The following is a 17955-nucleotide window of genomic DNA, read 5'->3' on the forward strand; positions in this document are numbered from 1 at the left end:
AAATATTTGGTGTTCACCAGTACCGTTGTTATTTAGTGCTTGTCTCCTCACTGACCCTAACACTTTCCCGCCTGTACAAAGGTCGGATATCAACATAGGGAAATTACCTGGTCTTCGGAGACCCAAGACGCCCAGTCGCGATAATTTTCGAACCCAGCAGAAGGAATCACGTCGCCCCCGTTCCTATATCTCGGTGGCGAATTGCCAGGAATATAAGCATCACCAACAAGCCTGTATCGACCAGGTGTTGAGCTCTTGCGCAATACACTGCATGATTTCGCGCCAAATAGTACACACGTAAGATCCCCGGGCTCAGTTGTATGAGGAACGACCCCGTAGAACCCCCTCCTTGTGACAACGATCCGTCGATTGTGCATATTCCATTGCGCATACGTGTGAAAGGCATTGATCCCATTGTTTAGGGGTTCGTCTGCTTTGGATACATAGCCGCTTTGGCCCAGACACAAGTTGATGTAGGCCGTTCTCCATGATACCCACTCGGGCCATTCAGCGCCCCACGATCGGCCCATTGCAAGGATCTGGGAGAATGCCAAGGCTTTGAAAGCAGGTGAGTACGCTGATGCGCTATGGGATTCAGAGACTTGGTCCCAAATTGTTTTTATGTCGTGAATTGAGACATCCCGTGACAACGTCTTGGATGCAAAGATGACCTCATCAAAGATGACCCCCGTGACATGCAAGATGTTGTCCCGCGAAACTACTGGTTTTACTTCCGTAGGAATGAGGGTCGGTGCTGATGTGTGCGTGACGATGTTATCGAAGAGGTTAAGATCCCACCTCGGTACCCAGGAAGGAAACTTGTCATGAAAGCTGGCTTCGGTATGCTGGACGCAATGCAGTATGTTGAGATTCCCAGTTGACTGCAGATACCCCCGAGCCAAATCGAGGTAGACGTCCTTGGGCCTTGTTTCATCAGAGTAATTTGGGCGTATGTGTAGATTCAGCCCAGCGGTGCTGGCAAGGCACATAAAGGCATAAACTCGATCTCGTTGGTCCTTGACGGAGAGGGCCCTGGCATCGTGGAGGATGATGAGAAAGTCGAATTCGATCGCTTGTTTCGTGTAAAGTGGCATCGTTTCCGCCTTGTTCTGCATCCGGTACAGCTCGAGATGGAGACGGTTCATACCGCGGCTGTCGTCTCCATACTTGACTCGCACCTGTGGAAGTCTCCGGATCATCCAGGTATAGGTGTTTAAAAAGGACCGCCAGGGGATCTCAGTGAGACCCCACAACATCAAGCCGCTGGCAGCCAGGCTCGCCTCCTGGACTACCCAGCCACGCGTGAACCAAGACTGGTGTGTCATAAGGATTAAACTGTGCCACCTCGTGTCTGCAAGGTAAACTTCCTGTTCATCCGAATTCAGGATCGGGAAGGAATTCCACGACTCTCCGGTTCGTCTGATTCCGTCAATAACCATATCATCAATCTCCGATACCAAGGACTTGACAGCCTCTCCGTGGCTGTCATCATCTTCGCCCAGGTACATAAGGACCCTCTTGGCTGTTTGATAGACCTGACCCATTAGCAGGACCTGACTCGCTCGCTCGGCCAAGTCATCCTGGTTGATGCAGACTGAGTCCGCCCACAGCGTGCGAGGCGTAACGCGCGAGCGCATTCGACGCAGAGTGCGGTCCAGGTTGGCGGTGATCTGGAAGGTCTGTCCTGAGATCTGTATGGGGTGGTCTCGGTGTGTGCTCTCCCACACGTAGGAGATAGCTTCGTAGGAGACGGGATTATCAAGATTCATTAGTTGAATCACGCAAGACAATTCGTCTTCATGTTCGCCAGGCTCAAGGATCATTAGCCGGATGAAGTTGCCGCCGGGTAGAGCCTCAGATAATCTGCTGAGGATGGTGTTTTCTGCCGTGTCTGAAGTCCGGTTCGGTAAGCAAGACATGATGTATCGTTTTGGAGAGGCATATAATTTCCAAAGATGCGGCCAACTTTTTTTTCGTGAATAAAGCTTCGTGTTCATAATATTTTCAGGTCCAGAAATAGTTGCGGCTCACAATGGAACCATGGCATAATATTCGCATTCCTAATAGTGTAGTAAGCTGTACTAATGTAGCAGGTGACAACACATCAATGATCAGATATAGTTAGTTCAACTTAGGGTATTGTTATAACCCCACCCCCTGCCTCAAAATCTAGGCCAACGTATTTTCTTCCGAAACTGTCCTGCCCACTCAATGCCCACTTTCTCATGTCTAGCGACCTTATTGGTCCGGTACTTTTGGGAAGGTCAAGGTGAACCAATAACGCTGTAGCTGATCTCAGCTAAGAGGGTCAGTGCGGTGGTCGCGCGGCGGAGGGCGAGAATCACCCGCTGGGCCGCTCACACCCAGATTCTCACCCTGTCTATTGCGCACTCACCCTCCCAGCAGCAGACAGTGACTCTAGAAGAGCCTGGGGACGTTATTTCGTTGCGTAGCCTTGAAGGGTTTTTACAACTTTGACAACAAAGAAACTACTCCATCACGTGATCGTAATTTTTCTTATATATACATCAATTGATAACCACCGTGTACAAACTATCGCATTTTTACATCACCTTTACTATTGATATATATATACTCACATCTGCATGCTACCTAATTAGTATGTAGGTCCTATATCCAGAAACTATCGTGTTGGAGATTGTGAACCATGTGATGTCACATGGTCTGCTCCTAGATGCTCCAGCGCGTGGGTTGGGTTGGTTTTTTGTGTGAGAGGGTTAGGGTTGTAGTTAGTTTAGGGAAGTGAGAGCTTCTCTCTCAAACCTTCCTTCCGAGTCCTTCCTCTTTTCCCCTCTCCATCCCGCTCAGTAGAAGAATACCAATACAGTTGATTCTTCTCCGTCTCTTTCTCTCCCTCATTACCATTCGTTTTCCCCCCAGAACCATATCGAGGTTCTGACATATCGACCTACGTTGAATTATTCATATACACCTGGAACGTCGAGTTATCCAACCATCGAATATTTGGAATCTCCAACTTCAATGTTCGACATCTCTACTAATCTTGGACTTCACTTTCAACCTTCCAGATGTCCAAACTGTGCTTTGACTCCAGACAAGTGCTTGCTATTCTCTTCAACTTCAAATGTTTCCAAACTGTGTTTCAACCTTCCAACTTTTCCAAACATTCTAAGCTTTCAAACATTTGAATGTTCAAATGTTCCAACTGTTCCAACATTGAACTACATACTACTACTGCAACTGTTCCAAGTTCCAACTGTTCCAATGACTGGTTTCAACGGTTCCAACGGTTCTAACTGTTCAACTGCTTCATCTTTACTTCAACATTCTAAACTCTCTACTAGAACTCCAACATTCTAAACTCTTTACTAGAACTCCAACATTCTAAACTCTCTACTAGAACTCCCACTGTTCCATTGACTGTTCAAGCAGATCGAGAAAGGATCGGGGCATGGCCAAGTCCCGGAGCAATTCACGGAAGGAACCTATGTAGGTGGTCATCAAGCCACCATTTCCCCCTTCGCCAAAGTCCTTTGTGGAAATCACCAACGCCGTCCTTGCGGCTCTGACCACCACCGAGCCGCCGGAACTTACTCTCCCGAGCCACGTTGAAATCCGCCCCAAATTTTGGCTGGCATCGCTCAAGTCATTCTATCACCTCTGCGCAACGCGTAGTCAAGAAGGAAGTGAAAGTCAACGACCCCGAGGGAAAGCCGCATATGGTGCCCATGCAGTCGTACCATGTCGGAGGATCTACGAGTTCGTAACGCACAAAACAGAGGGGTTATCGTCTGAGAGGATCGCGCGAGCGATCGTCCAACTCATTCTGAGAGCCCGCTTTGTGTTGGATGAGATGAGGTTCGGCAGCACGACCGGGCCCAAAGAACGACTTGTCTTTGAGAGACCACTGAACCTTCGGTCGGTCGAAATAAATGCAGGGAATACGATAGTTAGGTTCTGGCCGGAGGACCTGACGGGGGATTACCATTTCTGTGACAGGGACCACAAGGGCAAGAAGACCAGCCCACTCGCCCATCGAGTGGACGAAGACGCCTGGGAACTGGAGTACTATGGCCTTCCCAATGATATTAGACAGTTCTCAAGAGTATAGAAAATGTCACAAATGATCAGAATTTCTTCAATTTTTTGTAAAAGTGTTAAGTCGACTGGCAGATTTAGTGAGCTTTACAGATGGATGAGGACTCAAGGAGAGCTTAGATATCTTCCTTTGCCAGGAAACTGGGATCAGCGCTGAAGAAGCGAGAAGGATCACAGAAACATACCCCCTGATCGATCTAGAGGAATGCTCTGTGGCAGGATTCTCGGGAACATTGAAGGGTGAGTATTATGATAAACAGGGCCATAGTCCAGTGGTACCCGATGAGTACTGACCCCCGTGGCTTCGTGCTAATACCAGACGGCAACGCAAGGTATCAACATTTGAATGATCAGATATCTGCTCTATCAGCTACAAAGGTACTCCCCTGGTGGTCGCCTTGGTGTACGCACCGGCTAAGGTAGAGGCCAGAATTTTGTGATATAAGATAAATGCTGCCTATTTCCTAAGCCACCCGCTATCCCTCCTGGTGGATGTAGTGGGGGTGCCATGCCTGAGGGACACTGAAGGGAACCTGGCGACGGATAAAAAAACCATGGGGGATGTTGGTAAGGTGTTATACGACAGACTATTTCTCAATATTCTCAATATTCTAAATACTCTAAATATTCTAATTTGAATACTCTATCTATACTCTGACTATGTATACTCTCAAACTCTCTACTCTACTAGTAACCTTCTTAACCTCTCCAACCTTCTTAACCTCTCCTACCTTCTGAGCCTCTCCAACCTTCTGAACCTCGCCAACCTTCTTCTTCTTAAATCTATAACTCTTTAACCTTCAATGTTCTTGACCTCTTCAACCTTCTTGACCTCTTCAACCTTCTTGACCTCTTCAACCTTCTTCTTCTTAAATCTCCAACCTTCAACCTTCTTGACCTTCAACCTTCTTGACCTTCAACCTTTTGACCTCTCCAACCTCTCACCTTCAACCTTCTTCTTCTCCAATCTCTCACCTTCAACCTTCTTGACCTCTCCAACCTCTCACCTTCAACCTTCTTGACCTCTCCAACCTTCTTCACTTTCTTCACCTTCTTCACCTTTCTAACCTTTCTAACCCTGCCAACTATTCAACCTTTCCAACCTTTCGAACAGTGCTCCGACTTTCCAAACTCCCGGACCGTCCCATTTGCACATGTTCCAACTTTCCAATCTCTCGAACCTTTCAAACTTTCTACTGAACTTCCAACAGACTTGAAAGTTTTCAGGTTGCGTTACAAAATGGAACACAATCGGGGAATTTCAAATTCAAAGCGAAAGCTCACCACTGTTTCTGCTAGAGAAATGAAAAGAACCCGCAAATCTGCCTCAGCCATGAAAAAGAAGGATTCCCCTCCCACCAGCCTCAAATTGTCTCCGTCCTCCCCAGCTAAGCTCTTGCATGGAAGTTTTCATGAGATCCCGACCGAAGAACCATCTTCATCATCCTCCTCCGATCCTGATGGGCAGGGTGATATTAATGATGATGATGAAGACGAATCAGATCTTTCTGATGAAGAGAGTGAAACGCCTAATGCTTGTGATGAGCCGATGCCCAAAGTTCCAGTTTATGACCAGAGTCTTCAACGTGGCTTAATCGATGTCAAAATGCAACTTGCTCAGCTTGCGAGCACGATACAGAGCACGGAAACCAATATTGATACAGACTCTGGTCTACTAGAGCTTCTGCCAGAGGTTGAGAGTCTGAGCAAGTTTCAGTCACCGGAATCTTGCACGGTTGGATTTATTGGGACTTCCGGTGAAGGTATGTTTGATATTGCTGACTTGGTTGGGAAAGCGCATCTTCTAATTGAGAAAATAGGGAAGAGCTCAGTGATCAATTCATTGCTTGATAAAGTGAACTTGTCTCGTGCAGTAGGATCCCCTTGATCCGCTTTATGTTCCAGTAATTACTATCTAGCACCTCAGGCTAACTTTGTATTTCACATTTCCAGGGAGGGAGTGGGAGGGCATGCACTTCTGTGGTTACAGAATTTCGCTATGTCAATGAAGTCCACCCTGGACCTTACAGCATCGAAGCCATATTCATGAGCCCTGAAGAAGTTACAGAGCTTCTCGAGGAGCTTCTACGAAGCTTTCGAGTGTATTATTGCGGATCTTCTTCCAAGGAACTCTCAACTGAAGAGCAGAGAGGCTTGAGAGATGCCGCCAATAGTGCTGAGGCCACTTTGGAATCTCTATTCGGGTCCCAAATGGAGTTCAATGAGGAATTCCTTCGAGATGAAAGTGAAGGAGCCGAGGTGTATATTCTTACCCGGTTGGAAGAATGGGCTGATCTTGTGGTGTCTCTTCGACCCAGTGGAACCGATGCTCTGGTTTATACCACGGTTGCAAAGAATCTTCGGCGATGCACGGAAACGCTTGATCACCTAGTGGCCGATACATATGAGGATGGAAAACCTGCCTTGTGGCCATTCATCAAGCTCCTCAGGTAAGTGACTCTTCAAACAAGTATACTTCACTCATTTAACCATATTCAGGGTCTATCTCAAGGCTCCCATCCTGCGCCTTGGGTTAGTGATAGCAGATTTGCCCGGTGAGTTACAATCATAATGTGCTTCTATATACAATTGGTTCAAAGCTCAATATTTACAGGCTTCCGGGACTTGAATTATGCCAGAGTCCGGGCAACTGAGAAGTATTTGTTGCGAAATTGCGACGAGGTCTTTATCGTGTCCGACATTGCTCGATGCTGTACTGACAAATCAATTCCTGACATCATGAAAAGATGTGAAAACAAGCCACGACACATTGTTTGTACCAAATCTGATGTATTCCAATACTCCATTCCACATGTCATCTCGAAGTCTCTAACATTGCTTCGCAGGTCATTTTTGCCGATGAGGAAAGTCGCGGCGACGGTTCAGAGGCTCAGAAAGTACGCAAAATGGTGAAAAATTTGCGAAGAGTCCAAGTCGACTTGGAAAAAGCTCGCAAGTGTAGTCGGAAAACCAAGTTCAGCCAAAAAGGAGACTCGAAAGCCATGCAGCTGATGTAATTCTCTTATTCTTATAAGATGTATAAATGACACTAACCCAGTTTCTATTAGGGACAAAGTTGATGACCTTCAAATAAAGTAAGATCTTTCTCTCCCGCTGCTCTGTTATAATACGGAAATACTCACTCGTCTTTTAGGCTGAAAGGATTCATGGTTGGCAACCGCAACAGACGCGTCAGATATGAACTTCAGCAAAAGTATAAATTTGCCAAAGTTTTCTGCGTTAGTAATACCTGGTATGCCACACACCGCAAGGGCGAGGAACGCCTTTCCGAAGACTATATCAAGCTCAGTGGAATCCATGATTTGCGTGGGCACTGCCAACTGGTTCCCGCGGAAGCCCAGCTACGATCAACGGTGGCATATCTCCACCATCAAGTTCCAGCTCTTCTAGGCTCTCTTCGTCAATGGGCCCTGGCTGGAGCTGATTTTGTGACTGAATATCGAGCTGTTTCTCTTCGTGCGACTTTGAAGCAGGTTGAAGCCATCATTCGAAAGGTGAAGCTTACTATGTCTCTGCAAAAAATCTTCGTGTTGGAAAATGCTAAAAAGAGATAGAAGCTTGTTTCAGCACACGGATGCATCGAGAATGTGAAACACAAATTGATTGATTTATTCGAAAAGAATGTCCTACGAAAGATTGGTAAGGCTCGCGTACCGCTCCATATTCATTTCGAGGTATTGTTCTCTGATGTCGATCTATGTAATAGTGGAAAATGAGGAAGAGTGGACAAAGAAGTCAGTCAAAAATAGCGATGACTGGGCCAATGTGAGTAACTGCTTGGTGCTTATTATTATCTTTTTTTTTCTTATTGACTAGTTGCTTTCAGTTACACCATGTGACCTTTGGCGCAATTTGTCGGCATAATGGAAAGTGGACCACAAGAAGACAGGAATCCATTTCCGTGAACGAAGAACTCACAAAGTACCCGAAGGAGATATTGGCCCCCAAGTGGGACTTTCTATGTGAATGGTTGAATTCTCAAGCCGACAAGTTGGCTATTATAAACGCCGAGATTTTTGAGGAAGTTTGCGCCGCACTTCGAGTCCATGAGCCACATGCCCCTCAGGCTGTGGGGAATGTTCTCGATTGCATGAAAGATAGGAAGGACAATATTTGCTTTGCGATCCGACAAAATATTCGTGAAATGACCTTTTCCTCAGAGTACCTATGACCTACATCAAACAGCCACCCCTTAATGAAATCTCAACTAACAAAAAGGTTACCTAGCACCGTGAAGTGGGCCATGGTGTCTGGCATCGATAGTTCCTTCATGGCAACCATCATGAGACCTGTCTATCTGTCCTGCAGCAAACATACAGGTACGCTCTATACTTTATACTTGGTATTGGTATAACCAGTACTCAGGATGAGTTCGAATGCATGAATATCTGCTAATATTATAAAATAGGCCAAGGCTGTGATAAGAGACGGAAGGATGAAATGCGAGAGTTCTTGATGAGCTCCAAAATGTTTCTCAAGTACCACCACCTTGCAAAAAGGAAGTACTTCAAAGAAATAAACAAGCGTTTCAATGACTTCCAAAAGGACATGCTTGAAGAAGTGGAAAAAATCGTGAGGGATTTGAATATGGTGGTAGCTGATGAGGGAGAAGTTCTAGAGGCCATCCAGAAGCCAACATTGGCTGGAATGGTGAAGGCGGGGGTTGACACTGCACAAGCAACACTTAGTAGGGCGCAGTTTGATTTGGGGCTTGCTATGGGTGATAAGCGAGACTGAGGTTCCAAGGTTGGTTTTGAAATTGCATATTGCATGAATTGTTTTTATCAATAGCATACCCAATGTTCTATGTTGTTATTCTTAACTAGGCATTGACACAGAGAGCATCAATTATCAATTGCATAAGTCTTAGCATTCAATGAGATTTGACTCTGATTGTTGAAATGAGAGATATGTAGATTTACTCATTTTCTCCATCTAAGCAGGAAGTTGAAAGACGCGGTGGACGTGAACCGGTGGCATAAATAGCGAGTGGCCTGATTATGTAATTATGCACACAGAGCATAATGTTGTCGCTTTTGGATGTTCAGAACTCCAGATCAACACTCAACAGAGTTGCGAATCGATGATAAATTCTGAAAGTCATATGTCAGGAAAAGTGAACCATAGAATGGGTCACATGGTCCGCTCCTGGACTTACGTCTGAGTACAGCGCGTGTTGGTTTTGTGGGTATTTAGTAGTCTGGGAAGTGAGAGCTTTTCTCTCCTTCCTTCCTTTCCTCCCCATCCCGCTTAGTTGAGAAAGAATATCACACAATTGGTCCTTCTTCCTCCTCCTCATTATCATTCGTCTCCCAGATCTACAGTCTGGATCTGCCATCATGTCATCTTCGAAAATGCAGAAATTTTGTCCAACGTTGCCAGCAGCTCAAAACAACAACCCACAAGGTAATGGAGGAATGGCCCAAGATATTGTGTCTTTCAAAGACGACATCGTGTCTCACCTACTGGTCCACAACACATACACACGCCTGAAGGACCTTTACGAAGAGGAGCTACGTGATGCTTGGGTTGAGAAGATTGAGCCTGTGAAGCATATCCAGGAAGACCTTGCTGTCGCGGCGTTTTTGATTGAGCTATGGCGCACGATGTACGGAGCAGTGCCAGAGGCCAAGACCACAGAACAAAACACCATTTCGCGATTCCCGGGATTTGTTGACATTGCCTGTGGGAATGGTGTGGTTGTCTATGTGCTCCTGATGGAGGGCTATTCCGGTTGTGGATATGATGCTCGCCGTCGTCAAACATGGGGCATTTTCCCATCATCCGTGCAGGAACGGCTACTGGAGAAAGCATACATTCCCAAACCATTCGCAGACACAGGTTACATCGCAAATGTCCGTACGGATATTCACACAGGGGATTTCCCGCCTGGAACATTCATCATCTCTAACCATGCCGATGAACTCACCCTGTGGACTCCACTCATGGCATCCCTTGCCTGTCCTGTCTCCCCACTCCCGTTCCTCGCTATACCATGTTGCTCGCATTCGCTCTCTGGATCCAGCTATCGCTTCCCTGCGCCGAACAAATCATCAGGAAAATCAGAAAACAAACCAACAAAAGCTGACGATGATGTCATCGATCAAAACCCACAACCCGCGTCAGGGGATCTAAGAGCCTTGAGAGCCGCGAAAGCGAAAGAGAAAACGGCAGAAGGCATACTCGACTCAATGTACGGATCTCTTGCTGCCAAGACTATGCAAATCGCACAAGAGGTTGGGTACGATGTTGAATCAACCCAGCTTCAACTCTTAAGTACCCGAAACATAGGAATAGTGGGGGGTCGGCAATTGGTGGCTCGGGAACGGAGAGGAGAATCTCGAGACGAGAGCCCGGCCCCCGCATCAGTGGACCCTCAATCTGACTGTAGCAGCAAATTAGCCCGCCAAATCCAAGATATCGTCGAGCGTGAGTGCACCAGGGATGGGGGAATTCATGTTGCCGCTCGGACATGGATCGAGCGCGCTCTGAGCCTTCACAGGGCCACAAGAATGGTGAACCTTCACCCAGTCTGTGAATAGATCGGCACCGGAAAGCTTGAAAATACCCCGGAAGCTTGCTTGAGCGGGGGCAACGGCTTAATTTCGGGGATTCGATCTTCTTCAACACGGGGTGTATGCCATGTCGCTCCCGACATTCCGCCGGGTAAATAGCAAATACCCTGTGGAGACGCGGGGACGCGGGGTATAAAGTGGTATGATGGGTACCTGAATTGGCAGAGCAGCTTGGGTTTTCTTTCGCTACCTTGGGACTTGGCAAAATGCGTTTTACTCCTCTTCTTCTGGTCGCTGGGCTGGCGAACGCGTTGGAGAATGGACTCGCGCGCACACCACAGTTGGGATGGGTATGTAGTGTCTCTTTACAGTTGTAGTGTACAATGCTAACTAGAGTAGAATACTTGGAACTCCTTTGGTTGCAACATGAATGAGACTGTCATTTTGCAGGCTGCCGAGAAAATCGTTTCACTGGGCTTCAAAGATCTAGGTTATCACTATGTTGTCATGGATGATTGCTGGTCTGCAGGTCGTAACTCGTCTGGGTATCTTATCCCAGACCCCGACAAGTTCCCCAATGGAGTAGCAGATCTGGCAGACAAAATCCATGCCATGGGGCTGAAACTAGGAATTTACTCTAGCGCGGGCACATTGACCTGCGCGCGGTATTCCGGCTCGCTGGGATACGAAGAAAAAGACGCGACGCTGTGGGCAAGCTGGGGCGTAAGACTCCATTTCCCCCGACAATGAGTGTGGGAATCTGGTGCTGACGAATGTATAGATCGACTACCTGAAATATGACAACTGCTACAATCAAGGTGAAGAAGGCACTCCTAAGCTTTCTTACGATCGCTACAATGCCATGGGCAAAGCACTCAATGCCACTGGTCGACCTATTCTGTACTCCCTATGCAACTGGGGTGTTGACGGACCATGGAACTTCGCTCCCACGATAGGCAATTCTTGGAGAATGAGCGGCGATCTGAACAACGTTTGGGATCGTGAGAACGTGAATTGTCCTTGCTCCGAAACTGAAGGTCTTGACTGCAAGACTCCTGGGTATGAATGCTCTGTCATGAACGTTCTCAACAAAGCTGTGTACTACCCATCCAAGGCGTATGCAGGTGCATGGAACGATCTGGACATGCTCGGTAAGTCATTTGAATCATGGGCCTCACAAAAACTGAGAAAGAATAGCCAAGAACTAACGGCTACAACGAACAGAGGTCGGAAATGGTGGCTTGACAGACACTGAAGCCGTCGCCCATTTCAGTCTTTGGGCTGCGCTCAAATCGCCTCTCCTCATGACGAACGTAATGACCAAGATCGACGCGCAAACCTTATCCATCTTGCAAAATACTGCAGTGCTTGCCATCTCCCAAGATCCAGAGACCTCGTCCGCAGTACGAATTTGGCGCTACTATGTCGATGGTGGCGAGATTCAAATGTTCAGCGGTTCCTTGAGCGGCGGCGACCAGCTAGTCTTACTTTTGAATGGCGGGTCTGCGGCTCGCAATATGAATGCTACACTCACTGATATCTTCTGGTCGGATGGTCCTGGGGGCACGGCGTCGGAGATCAAAAGCAGCTGGGATGTGTATGATCTCTGGGCTGACCGGATGAGCAATGCGACTGCGAGTGCGATTATCGAGGGAGGAAACGCCACGCGGCCGATTAATATGACTGCCCTGGGTGGATATGAGAAGGTCTACTCACAGGACCCTTTGCCGACGTCCAAGGCGCTTATGGGGACTAAGGTTGCTACAGTCAAGGCTAGTGGGACAGTTACGGCCCATGTGCAGCCGCATGGTGTTGCTATGCTGCGTTTGAGGGAGGTGAAGACCAATGATGAGCTTTGAGGGAGTGGGACACGAAAGAAAAGTATGCATGTCTATGTGAATGAATTGATTATTGACTTATTGTCAACGTTGCTCTAATTTGTAGTAGTTGCCCAACGCACCGAGCAGAGTGGAGGTTTAGAGGGGAAAGTAACGTAGTGTACAAAAGTAGAAGAGAAGAGTTAAATGAAGACCCTGTCCAACTTGTCTATATTAGTTGGAGATCCCGAGACCAAGCCTGAACGCCATGCAGTCGAACGCAATGATGAAGAGTGTGAAAAGCAAAATGTGAATGGAAAGAACCTCAGTAGAGCTTCTTACCCGAAGCAGGCTCTTGAGATGTCTGTTCAGCTGCCTTGGTGCGTTCAGCATCCAAGGCGTTTTCAAAAACAGAAGATGAAGTCTGTGCTGGACCGGCTCTAGAAGCAGATGCAGCAGCGCTTTTTGCCGCAGAGTTTGACGCAGCCGCAGCCGCACTCTTACGGAGGCGTTCGATCCGCTCAGATCGCGCCTCGCCAGGAAGACTGCCCCAAACGGGCTCGATGGAGTCAGCACGCCAATTGGCACGCTGTCCAACCGCGCCGCACCTGGTGGTTAGAGGGCTCAAAGAGTTGCTTCCAACTCCAGATTCACCCCACATGCGGACGCGCTGGAGTTTGCGCAACTTAGCAAGACCGTATACACTGACTATGGCGGTGATGCCAAAGCAGATGACGGAGACACCGCCGAAGCCAAAATCGGATTCTTCAATGAAGTTCTTCAAGTTCATTCCGTAAAGGGCAGAGAATAATGTTCCTGCAGCAAGGGACAGAGTGCCGATGCTAAATTTGAGATCGAGAAGCATAAGGGAGTTGCGGTTTGCATCGAGGATGGCTTTGACCCTGTGCTTTGTATTAGAACAACGCTTCTTCCAACCTCCGAAAGAAGAGGACGGGAGAACTTACACTTCTTCGGTATTGCGAATATTTGTCACCAAATTACCGCTCGCCTGAACAATTTCATCACAGACTTTATGGTATGACTCCAGCAACATCTCCACTTCTTGGTGGTCATCCTCATCGCGTTCCTTGCCCTTTGCTCTTTCGCTCAGGTACATAGAAGCAAGATCATCGTCCGCCTCCAGGAGATCATCAATAGCATCTCGGACTAGTCGAGCCTTCTGCTCAAATGTACCGAGCTTCTTCGAGTAAATCAAGAGATGTCGCAGCTTATCACGATCAATGTCTTCCTCGAGCGCCCGCAGGACCCGGACAACAGGATCCCTCACACCATTAAATTCTTCTTCTAACCCGGTCGTGACGCTAATAAGAACGGCTTCCAAAGCACGAAGTTCGTAGGGTAAAGCTGGACCAGCCTGCGCGACCGACGTCTTCTGGCGTAATTTGGCTTCCAGATCATAGATGAAAAGGGACTGCATGTAGGAGTCTGTCGAGCCGTAGGCATCAAATACAAGGACCCGATCGGCTTTGATGAGGACTCGTAGATGCAAGAGGTTGATCAAGATAGCGCTCGGGCGGACGAGGATGTGGGGTAGAGTCGAGGAATCGATCTTGCGTAGGTCTCGAGGGAGAAGGCCGTACTAGAAGTCAAGATGTCAGCTGGAACCATACACCGAAAGTTGGCATTGGCGAACAAACGAACCTTGGCAATCAATTCCATCTTTCGGAACTCTCCGTTCACCAGAGTGACATTCCCATTGTTATCAAACTCCGTACATCTTATCCGTAACTCGTTCGAAGCCTTGGCCGCCAATCCACGGCCAATGTTAAATATTCCATCAGTCCCCTCATCAATCCAAGCGGGCCCATTCTGGGTGTTCTTATATTCAGCTGTCTTGCTTTTCCTGAGATCGAAAAGCCGTTTGAGGAATGGCCGACGGGCCGTGGAGGAGGGACGGGAGAAGATTATTTGTTCAAGTGCGCGGGAGACTATCTCAGCCTTCGGTCGAGTAGAGGCTAATGAGAGCTTCGAGTTAAATGTGGCGACGCATCGTGACTTCTCAGGACGAGCCCAGCTCGAGGATCTTCGCGACGATCCTATCGCGAGGTTGTTATCATTTGAAGGTCGCGGCTTAAGGGGGGCGCATGCTGAGAGACTGGCCACAGAGCCAGACTGGGAGTGCAAGAACCGCAGCAGTGATGCCGACGGAGCAGACGGCTTCAACGGAGACAGCATGTCACTGTTGGTGTCCAGACTCTGAGATAGTCCAATGATCGCAATTGCGGGAAAAAAGCCGCGTTGCGGATTAAAGTTAGCCCGGGCTCCGAAGTATAGTAAGGCCCAGAACACATTGAATTGAACTAATAGTAAGTTAGAATAAGTTATGCCCTTATGACTTTTCCAGGCTCTGGATTTCGAAGTCTTCAAATTAACACTAGAATCTAACAGCACTGGGGAATCAAGTGCGAAAATTGTAAGGTCAATTTTGAGTATGTTTGAAAATTTGGCTCAATTACATTTCTATCGTTCCCTAGTTGGATACCCTCCACTAAGTCTCCACTGTCCAGTATAGCTCGTTTAGTAGTATAGCTTATATGTATACCCCATTCATATACTGAATAATACATAGATCTGCCTGACTGCATTTGAAAACCTTCAAGCAATCCGCTCCATTATCTCACAATCTCCAGCACATGTGTATGTAAGACACGAGGGCTACCAGAAGACGCTCTCAACCCGTCCTAGTCTCTGGCATGTACTAGCCTTCCTTGAACCCATACACTCTTCACATTCCGATCATCACCACTCCACATCCACTTCTGAATCTGCTCCTGCCAAGTCTCATTTCCAAACAGATCAACATTACCCACTGGACCAGATTCAGAGACACTCTGAGAAGCAAGAGCATTGTCTTGTGTCACATCAAGCGGGCTGACGGTACTATTCTTCACAGAACCCAGCTCAACCAGCTGCGCATCCCAAATCATTCCCTTATCAAAGCCACCAATATCATCGACCATATCAACAACAGCTGCACCACCACGCGTAGCAAGATAGAGGCTATCCTCGACAGAGAGCTTCTCGCTTCCATCCGAGACTGTCTTGCCTGTCATGTTTTGGTACTCGGCACTGTACTGAAGCAGCCTGGACACTAGACAAGCCTGTCGGGCAACTTCAAGAATACTCGGGCTATAGCCGCCACTTACATCTGTGCCTAGACCGACCGTGAGGCCTTCATCGAGCATGATGCGGACAGGCGCGAGACCTGAGCCCAGGGCAGAGTTGGATGCGGGACAGTGTGCGACTTTGGAGCCGCGCTCGCGGATGAGAGTGCGCTCGTCTTGGGTGAGGTGTACTCCGTGCGCGAGGATGGTACGGTTGGTAAGTAGATGGGCCTTGTCGTAGACATCGGCGTAGCTTGCTGCTTCTGGGAATAGTGTGTGGACGAGGGCAATTTCATCGGTGGTCTCGGCGATGTGGGTTTGGATGTAGAGGGGTGGGCTGTATGATGCGGCCAGTTTGCCGAGGCCGTCAAGGGACTGGTTTGAGCAGCTTGGGGCAAATCTGGGGGTGATGATTGGGTTGATCAAAGTTCCGTTTGGGTCTAGAGTTTGAATATAGTCTATTGTTGATTTTGTTGCGTTAAAGCCTTCATCCGCAGACTGATCAACATAATATGCCGGGCATTCTTCCTTATTGTCCATGCAGACGCGTCCGATAAAGGCCCGTTGCCCATGAGAATGGCAGAGTGCTGCGAGGGCGTTGGTGGCTGGAACATGAATGGTGGCAAAATAAGAAGCACATGTTGTGCCGTGGGCAAGAGTCCGGGCAACGACTTCATCATAAACGCGAAGGCCTTCCGGTGGTGTGTCTTTGGGGTCTGTTTGTTGGTTGTTCGGGTCTGACTTGGAGCCAAAGCTACTTTCGACTGGGTAGGTGTACTCATTCAGCCAATCCAAAAGGCCTGCGGAACCAAAGAGTCCAATGTTGGGGAATTGTGGCGCGTGGATATGAGTGTCTACAAAATTAGCTTGATAGTCAGGTCGTTTAAGAAGAAAGGCGAGACCTACCGATAAACCCAGGGAAGAAGAACTCATTTTGCGCGTCGCTGGACTCCACAACTTGAACCGGTGTGGATGAGCCGGCACCACCATTAGATGTGGCATTGGCATCAGTCCAGCCATGGCTAGATAGGAATGATTGAAAGCTAGCATCATCGCTGACTTGCCAGTCATATCCTTCAATGCGGCCATTGGCTGAAGAAACCCATAGAACACCTTGGTTTCTGGCAAGCTCGGGCTTTGTCGAAGTAGAATTCAGGCGAGGCAAATGAATGAATGTACCGCGATAGACAGTGTATGGATACTCTATAGCCATGACACCGCAAGCGTTGATAAATGCAAGACAAAGCCATATTGCAGGCAATCCCGCAGAACGTTTAGGCAAGCTCAGGAACATGATTCAATGAAAATTATGTGATAATTGATTAGTTTTATTCAGCTCGAGGGCATCGCAGATAGATATAGACCGGCCGTATGCTAGTGAATAGAAGGACAGGTTGGACTTACCTCTCTATCAGAAGAAGCAGGCCTATCAATACTCTGCAACATCTCGAGGCTGTACTTACTATATTAAAACTCGATATTCTTCAATGTTCCATGTAGTATCGTCTCTGAAGCTTATCGAGAAGACTGGAGATAACAAGATCGACAGGGCACGCCGATATTGGGGGCTTTAGGGCGCGGTGTTCGGCTGTTTCCGATTGATTTCATGTTTTAATGCATATTCAGAGGTGCTGTTCATTGATAACAATGCGGGTGAGTTCTTATAAGTGGAAGGGTGGATATTTTCAATTGAAAAGGGAGTGATCGGCATCAGGATATTTGAAACCCTCCCGATGTCGATAAATGGAAATCTGGCTAATATCCTGATCACAAGTTTGGCATGCTGAACTAGTACTAGGTATTTACATGAAATTATATTAGATATTCAGCATAGATATTTGAAGGCTCAAGTCCTGGCTTTGCACATTTTCTCCAATACTAGACAGTGAAGGCCGCCATAGAAGTATGATACTCACTCTTTGCGACTTAATATGATTCTTCATGGCGGCCCAGGTGGAGACCAGTGTGGAGATAACTTTGAGACTGTGCAGAATTTATGCTTTAATCAAAGGAAAGTTGCAATAAACATTTGTGTACATTAATTAGCTGATGCATACTTCAGGTCAACTAGTGTCAATAGTAATCATCCAGGATATCTAGACCAGGCTCGGATGAAAGCGCCTGCAGATCTGCGGACGATCGCTAGGAATTTCTCGTGAACACTTCAACACTCTCTAAGATTTACATATGTCAGACAATAATAGCCATGAAAGGATTCTGTAGTCTTATTTGACGACCTGCATGTTTTTAGGTCTTGGAGGGGGCGAAGCTAACATTTGAAAGGTTCGTGCACAGGCACTACACACAGTCTCGGTACGGATGCCGGCGCAGCCCGGAGTCGGTGACAACAAGTAGACTGGAATCGAGAGAAGCACATGGTTTCCAGTATGAAAGATC

At 47.6% G+C, this 17955-nt stretch overlaps 7 protein-coding genes across 7 annotated transcripts; 3 read left to right on the forward strand and 4 right to left on the reverse strand.

Moving 5' to 3' along the window:
• Positions 1–89: 89 nt before the first annotated feature.
• N7466_010171 (HET domain-containing protein) lies at positions 90–1919 on the reverse strand (the record flags this gene model as incomplete). Its single annotated transcript, XM_057169560.1, has 1 exon — positions 90–1919. One exon carries the CDS (start codon positions 1917–1919, stop codon positions 90–92), a length of 1830 nt encoding a protein of 609 aa, XP_057016951.1.
• Positions 1920–3766: 1847 nt separating this feature from the next.
• Positions 3767–4018, reverse strand: N7466_010172 (uncharacterized protein; the record flags this gene model as incomplete). Its single annotated transcript, XM_057169561.1, has 1 exon — positions 3767–4018. One exon carries the CDS (start codon positions 4016–4018, stop codon positions 3767–3769), a length of 252 nt encoding a protein of 83 aa, XP_057016952.1.
• A 1395-nt stretch (positions 4019–5413) lies between these two features.
• Positions 5414–8838, forward strand: N7466_010173 (uncharacterized protein; the record flags this gene model as incomplete). The annotated part of the gene is made up of 12 exons (XM_057169562.1): positions 5414–5843; positions 6071–6530; positions 6580–6635; positions 6695–6852; positions 6927–7093; positions 7149–7175; positions 7235–7595; positions 7656–7740; positions 7808–7866; positions 7928–8262; positions 8329–8420; positions 8510–8838. 12 exons carry the CDS (start codon positions 5414–5416, stop codon positions 8836–8838), a joined length of 2559 nt encoding a protein of 852 aa, XP_057016953.1.
• Positions 8839–9440: 602 nt separating this feature from the next.
• Positions 9441–10643, forward strand: trm44 (tRNA (uracil) methyltransferase; the record flags this gene model as incomplete). Its single annotated transcript, XM_057169563.1, has 1 exon — positions 9441–10643. One exon carries the CDS (start codon positions 9441–9443, stop codon positions 10641–10643), a length of 1203 nt encoding a protein of 400 aa, XP_057016954.1.
• A 399-nt stretch (positions 10644–11042) lies between these two features.
• Positions 11043–12475, forward strand: N7466_010175 (glycoside hydrolase family 27 protein; the record flags this gene model as incomplete). The annotated part of the gene is made up of 3 exons (XM_057169564.1): positions 11043–11339; positions 11398–11767; positions 11841–12475. 3 exons carry the CDS (start codon positions 11043–11045, stop codon positions 12473–12475), a joined length of 1302 nt encoding a protein of 433 aa, XP_057016955.1.
• A 283-nt stretch (positions 12476–12758) lies between these two features.
• Positions 12759–14629, reverse strand: N7466_010176 (CorA family magnesium transporter; the record flags this gene model as incomplete). The annotated part of the gene is made up of 3 exons (XM_057169565.1): positions 12759–13275; positions 13399–14033; positions 14096–14629. The coding sequence occupies 3 exons, from the start codon at positions 14627–14629 to the stop codon at positions 12759–12761; spliced, it is 1686 nt and encodes a 561-aa protein (XP_057016956.1).
• Positions 14630–15135: 506 nt separating this feature from the next.
• On the reverse strand, positions 15136–16852 carry N7466_010177 (uncharacterized protein; the record flags this gene model as incomplete). Its single annotated transcript, XM_057169566.1, has 2 exons — positions 15136–16412; positions 16465–16852. 2 exons carry the CDS (start codon positions 16850–16852, stop codon positions 15136–15138), a joined length of 1665 nt encoding a protein of 554 aa, XP_057016957.1.
• Between the last annotated feature and the right edge of the window lie 1103 nt (positions 16853–17955).

Source organism: Penicillium verhagenii (genome assembly GCF_028828195.1).
Source record: "Penicillium verhagenii strain IBT 33310 chromosome Unknown utg000010l_segment0_segment0, whole genome shotgun sequence".
In the NCBI taxonomy this organism is placed as follows: Eukaryota; Fungi; Ascomycota; class Eurotiomycetes; order Eurotiales; family Aspergillaceae; genus Penicillium; species Penicillium verhagenii.